The sequence below is a fragment of the Myotis davidii genome, unplaced genomic scaffold, assembly GCF_000327345.1.
Source record: "Myotis davidii unplaced genomic scaffold, ASM32734v1 scaffold551, whole genome shotgun sequence".
Taxonomy (NCBI): Eukaryota; Metazoa; Chordata; class Mammalia; order Chiroptera; family Vespertilionidae; genus Myotis; species Myotis davidii.
Window position 1 is genome coordinate 1,929,420 of NW_006283788.1, and position 6,188 is coordinate 1,935,607.

The following is a 6,188-nucleotide window of genomic DNA, read 5'->3' on the forward strand; positions in this document are numbered from 1 at the left end:
GCCAAGCCCGCCCTCTCCAGCCCTCCTCAGACCCGCTGTCGGGGCTGGCCGTCCCACTCTGCCAGGACCCCTCCACGGGGAGCCACTCGGGCCCTGGGCCTGTCTCCCCCACCGCTGCCCTCCTAGCCCTCCGGTCCTCTCCACCCAGTCAAGCCCCTCACTCGGGAGCCTTCACGGGTCTGGCTCCCTCCCTTACTACTTAGATCCTCCGCTGGCCAGGGGGGGCCCCTGGGCTGGCCCCCCTGACTGTGTCTCTCCTCTCTCAGCCCTCTAGAGCAGGCCCTCTCCCACCAACCCTCTCATAAGTCCCTGGTTAGACCCCTGCCCCACCCCAACACCCCCCAATTTAGGCAAGTACCTCCCCCAGGCCCTCCCCTGGGCTCAGTCTGCTTTCTTGCACCTAAGGTTGCTGCAACTTCCCCCGTTGGGCTCTGGGGACCTAGGGCTGGGCCCATTCCCCCCTAGGAGTCTCAGGGTGGGCTGCTTTGCACAGGAGGGGGACTCTCAGCTGTGAGGCCAACCAGGGCCAGTTCAAATCCTGCTCTGCTCTGCCACCTCCCTGCTCTGTGACCTTGAGCCAGTGCCTCCCCCTCCAACCCTCTGTGCCTGAGACCCCCTCCCCCACTCCTGCCCTGCAGGAGGTGAAGGTGGCTTTCACATGGGTGCCTGGCATGGACTAGCGGTGACTGAGTGGGGGCTCCTAGTCAGAGATCCTAGGCCCCAGAGCGGCCTCTTCTGGAGATACCCTACTGACTGGCCAGGACCCCTGCCAGGGGGTCTGCACCCAGGGCAAAACTAGGGCTGGGTGTGGGGCAGCAGAACTGATTGTCTCTGGCCACACCAGGTCCTCAGGCCAGTTGTGGTGGTGCCTGGCTGCATACTGTGTACCCATCCAGAAAGGGCAGTGACTGCAGAGCTGGCTGGCACCCCTTGCCAGCCCCCCACCGAGTGTCCTCTCGTGTGGAGCACTGCCACACATGTCACCAACATGCCTAGCAGTCAATCATGAGTTAGTACTGCTGAAGCTCCTGGAAGTTTGGCTGGCACATAATTGATGGAGTATGTGCCGGCTATATTTTTATTGTATATCTTTTTTCTGACAAACCTGGTACTTTTTGATCATCCAGAACGTGCCTTCCCAGCCCTCTACAGACCAAGTGCTTCATACTCTGAGCTTCTGCGATCAATAATCCTGATCATCCACCCTCACAGAAGGTTTCCTTGTGCCAAGCACCTGCTTAAGGGCTTTCTCCAGCTTATCACGCCCTCTTCCCTGCAACTCTGGGGAGTGGGCACTGAGTTTCACAGAGACAACTGAGGCTCAAAGACACCAAGTTACCTGCCTACATTCCTGCCACCAGGCTCACATCATCGGGTCTTACACACACACACACATACACACACACGCACGCACACACACCTCCGGGGAAAGGAACTTGGCTGAAGTGAGGAAGGGGGAAGGGATGGGGTCTCTCCTGCTCTTTAGAGAGAAGGATACAGATGCTGGAGCCCGGCCTCCTGCTCCCATCCCCATTCTAGGGCTCCCCCATCTCCATCACTGCAGGAATTGCTATGCCTTGTGACTTCCCAAGGCTGATGGACCTCTCTGAGCTCAGGAGAGGGAGAGATGATAAGAGGACCCCCTTCTGGGGAGCTTTGTGCCTGTGGCTATGGGTATATTGGACCTGAATGGGAGGCCAAGGCGGGCAGACCACGGTCTGGGTACAGCGTTTAGGGAGCAGATATTTTTCTCTCGGGCCTCAGTTTTAATTTTCTCATCCCCAACCTGGCTGTGCATCCCTGCCTTTCAGGGCGGCTGTGGGGAATCAGTGTCATGATTTGCACATTGGGTTCTGGAGCCTCCAGCATTCGGATCAAGCTTACGGCATGAGGGCAGGAGCATGGCTTTAAGATGCAGGTGCCCAGGGTCATGGCCCTGGCCAGCTGATTGATCATTTCCAGGGCTGAGGCCCTGCACGCTGCATTTTAAGGATGTCCCACAAGGTTGAGGAGCCTCTGGGCTGATGGGAGAGCAGGGAGCCTGTGAGTTTTGGAGCGAGGCACCATGTCACCCACTTTGCAGAGGGGGAAACTGAGGCTTAGCAGCTTGCCCAGGCCACAGATCCAGGCCTGCTGGCTTGCAGGAGCCCACGGCTAAGCTGAGAAGAGAGGGAAAAGCCCCTGCAGCCTGGGTGAGTGGCTAGGGGAGCATGCATGGGGGGCAAGGAGTCACCTTCACTTCTCTTCCAGCCCAGAGTCCCTGGGAAGGAGCTTAGGCCCCAGGTTCCGTTTAGGGGAAAACCAGAAGAGGGGGACTGGCTCTGAGCCTGCATGCAGGGCAGAACTGCAAAGTCAGCCAAATCAACCAGAAGGGCCTTCCCAGGACACAGGAGAAAGGCCACCGCCTCTGAGAAGCCTTCCCTCCTGCCCCCAGGCCTAGAGCAGTTCCCTCCGGGCCAGGTGGCCTTTTGCATCTGCCACTCCTCTCTGTACAGGGTCGGCCTGGGGTTCTGGCAGCTGACACGAGCCCTCCCGGCTCCAACGTCCACCCCCGGCGTGGAAGATGCCTGAGCAGAGTAACGACTACCGGGTGGTGGTGTTCGGTGCGGGTGGCGTGGGCAAGAGCTCGCTGGTGCTGCGCTTCGTGAAGGGCACGTTTCGAGACACCTACATCCCCACCATTGAGGACACCTACCGGCAGGTGATCAGCTGTGACAAGAGCGTGTGCACGCTGCAGATCACCGACACCACAGGCAGCCACCAGTTCCCGGCCATGCAGCGGCTGTCCATCTCCAAGGGCCACGCCTTCATCCTGGTCTTCTCCGTCACCAGCAAGCAGTCGCTCGAGGAGCTGGGGCCCATCTACCAGCTCATTGTGCAGATCAAGGGCAGCGTGGAGGACATCCCAGTCATGCTGGTGGGCAACAAGTGTGATGAGACGCAGCGAGAGGTGGACACCCGTGAGGCCCAGGCGGTGGCCCAGGAGTGGAAGTGCGCCTTCATGGAGACGTCGGCCAAGATGAACTACAATGTCAAGGAGCTCTTCCAGGAGCTGCTCACGCTGGAGACACGCCGGAACATGAGCCTCAACATCGATGGAAAGCGCTCCAGCAAACAGAAGAGGACAGACCGCATCAAGGGCAAATGCATCCTCATGTGAGCCTGGGATGCCCCCCTGCAGACAGCCCCTGTCCTGGCCCCATGCCTCTCCCCACACCGTCCTGCAGCCACTGCCTTCCTCCTCTCGCCATCCTTCCCCAATTCCCCTTCTCTCTCTCCCTCTCGCATCCACTTCTCTGCCATCATCCAACAACCCCGATGGGGACTCTGAGGCCCTGGTGAGCCCTGCGGGTCTGGGGCTCCCACCCAGCTCTGTCGCATCCCTCTGCCTTCTGCTCTGTCTCTCTACCCCACCCTCCTGTCTGTACCCCCCAAAGCCAAGTGCTAGAAATGGTCCCCTTGGTCTGCACATGGGGAAATGGGGAAGCTCCCTGTCCCTGTGGGGACTGAGGACACTGGATTTTCCCATCTCTGCCTGTCTCTGTTTCTCCCAGGACCCCCATTTCTGGTCCTTCCCCTTGGGTGCCCCCAGCCAGACCTGTGCTGCCCCCACCCATTAGATCACTGTGACCTTGCTGGGGAGGGACAAGTTGAAATGCACAGGAACCTTAACTTTTGTTTTCTCCTACTTGGTGTTTAACATACACGCCTCCTACTCCCCACCTCCATCCCTCATGACCTCTGGCCTGTGCTCCCTGCCCCAGGTCCTGGACCACCCCTCTCATGTCTGTCTCCACAGTTGGGGGGGAGTGGCTTGCAGGATGGACCTCAGGCCACCAGGCAATAACCACGGGCCTGCAGCAGTGCCCTGCCAGCCCAGAACCCCACTCCTCACCCAGCCTGGGCCTGGGGTGCAGGTAAGGGAGGCCCAGGACTGGTCGATGCCACAGCACAACTTGGGGACTGACCGGTGTGAAAATGGGGGGCTTTCCTGGGCACTGTCTACAAAGATTGGCACAGCGCATCACCACTGAGCCCCAGGCAGGGGTCTGGGGTGCTGGGTGGGGTACCTGGGGCCCTGTCCAGAGGGGTAAGGCAGAACCCTGCCTAGCCCACTTCCTCCCACCACCTGTACCCCTGAGAGGGAGACCCCAGGAAGGCTTGTGTCTTGCAGTTGGGGTGTCTCTGCAACCATGAGATTCTGAGTGTTTTGATGTACATGTCTAGATATCTCTACACTTGTGGGACTGAGTCTGACAATGACAGGCGAGGGTTGGGGGTGGCCATGGGATGGTGCATTTGTGCAAATGGCTGTGTAGGGGCCAATGTGTCTATATATGTGTCTGTGTGTGCCTGTGTGTGTGTCACTGGGGTGGTATGCGCATGTGACAGCCTGTGTATTTAATAACATAGGGGTGGGTGGTATTGTTGTTTAAAGGTCAGAATATTTGTCATGTAACAGCATGAGTGTGACTGTAAGTGCCTGTGTTTTGGGGAGTGAGTGACCTGATTTATTGGAGAGAATCTGTGAACCTGTTTTGTTCTCACTGTGTCTTACTCTATAGCAAGGTGTCTCTCAGCTCAAAAATCTGTATCAGTCAGCTACTGCTACATAACAAAAGACCACAACCTCAGCAACTTGAAACCCCACACATTTATCATCTCCCAGGTTCTGTGGTTGAGGAGCCCAGGCGTGGCTTAGCTGGGCCTTCTGTTCGGGGTCTTACGAGGCTAGACTCAGAGCGCTGCCCAGGCTTCAGTCTCACCTGAAGGCCTGCCTGGGAGGTACCCACTTCCCAGCTCCAGTGCTTCTCGGCGGCTCGCGGTTCCCTGCAGTCGCAGGACGAGCACCTCAGTTGCTCACTGGCTGTCTGCAGGAGTTGCCCTCATGTCCTTGCCCCGTGAGCCTCTCCCTGGGCCTCTTGCAGCATTGGGTGTCAGAAAGCTGCGTGTGTATGTGCTTGTGTGCGTGTGTGCACGCTGAGACTGAGCTGAGAGAGAGAGAGAGAGAGAGAGAGAAGAGAGAGACAGGTCATGTGGCTGTCCAGTCATGGGAGAGAGAGAGAGAGAGAGAGAGAGAGAGAGTTATTTGAACTTACTCCACAAATGTCTAAGGGACACACTATGACAGAGAGGGAGTGTGTGTGTGTGTGTGTGTGTGTGTGTGTGTGTGTGTGACTGCCAGGCACATGGATGAGTCCATGGAAGCGTTGGTAGCATTCTGTCTGAGTACAGCTGAGTCCCCTTATCCTGTGGCAGGTCCAGGACCCACCAACAGCTGGTGTTGCTCCCTCCCCAACCCCGGGAGTGGTTCCTGGGCCTTGAAGGTGCCTGAGTGGGTGAGGCTGGGCACCGGGTCTGGTCTGCGGCCCTTTCTCAGGGACACACCCTGATAGCACAATCTCCCTGGGGCCCCGCCCCTCCAGGCTTCTCCTGCCTCAGGCCCTGCCCTGACCCTGGGGACTAAGAGGTTCTGCAGCAGGAGGGGGCAGAGCCTGCCCTGGCTATTGGCCTGTCCTGCCTGGGTATCCTTGGGTCTGGGGACCGTGCCAGGCCACGCTTGCTGTAATCCTGTTCCTGCCCGTCCTCCCTCTGCATGTGGGTACCCCCACCCCCATTGTGGGGTCTGTGTAGCATTCGCTCTAGAAATAGTCTTTCCTGCAATAAAGAAGTGGATCCTACATTCCGCACCAGTGGTCCTTCTTTGGGGGGTCAGCTGGCCATCTGTAAAAGATGAGGACATGAAGGGTGGGGAGGCAAGGGATGGAAGAGGTGAGGGACAGGGGTAAGTAGTGGGGATGAGGAAGGGAGGGGCTGAAGGTGGGCAGTGAGAGCCTTGTGGGTGTAGGGAGGTGAGGGATGGGATGTGACAGGTGGAGAGGGCCCTGAGGAAGGAAGGAGAGGCAGGAGCAATCTGGGCTCCAGGGCTTCTGACTGGGCTTGAGAACACTGGCCCTGTGTAGCTCTGGAATATATTCCTCTGCACATGTGACCTGGGACACCTTCCCTGGACTGGCTGTGAACTTGGGCAATTCCCCGGCAGGGCTCACAGAGCGAGTGAGTAGGGGTACTCACAGATGCCGGGGCAGGGGGACTGAGCAGGGAGGGACTGCCATCCCCATCCCCACCCCTCCACCTGCCACATGACTTCTCATCTGCTACTCCTGCCTCCTTCACACCCATTCAGA

At 58.4% G+C, this 6,188-nt stretch overlaps 1 protein-coding gene across 1 annotated transcript; it reads left to right on the top strand.

Annotated features, from left to right (window-relative positions):
- The first annotated feature begins 2,257 nt into the window (after window positions 1–2,257).
- Window positions 2,258–5,022, top strand: DIRAS1 (DIRAS family GTP binding RAS like 1). Its single transcript, XM_015567437.1, has one exon. It carries the CDS (start codon window positions 2,564–2,566, stop codon window positions 3,158–3,160), a length of 597 nt encoding a protein of 198 aa, XP_015422923.1. The 5' UTR covers window positions 2,258–2,563; the 3' UTR covers window positions 3,161–5,022.
- Window positions 5,023–6,188: the final 1,166 nt, after the last annotated feature.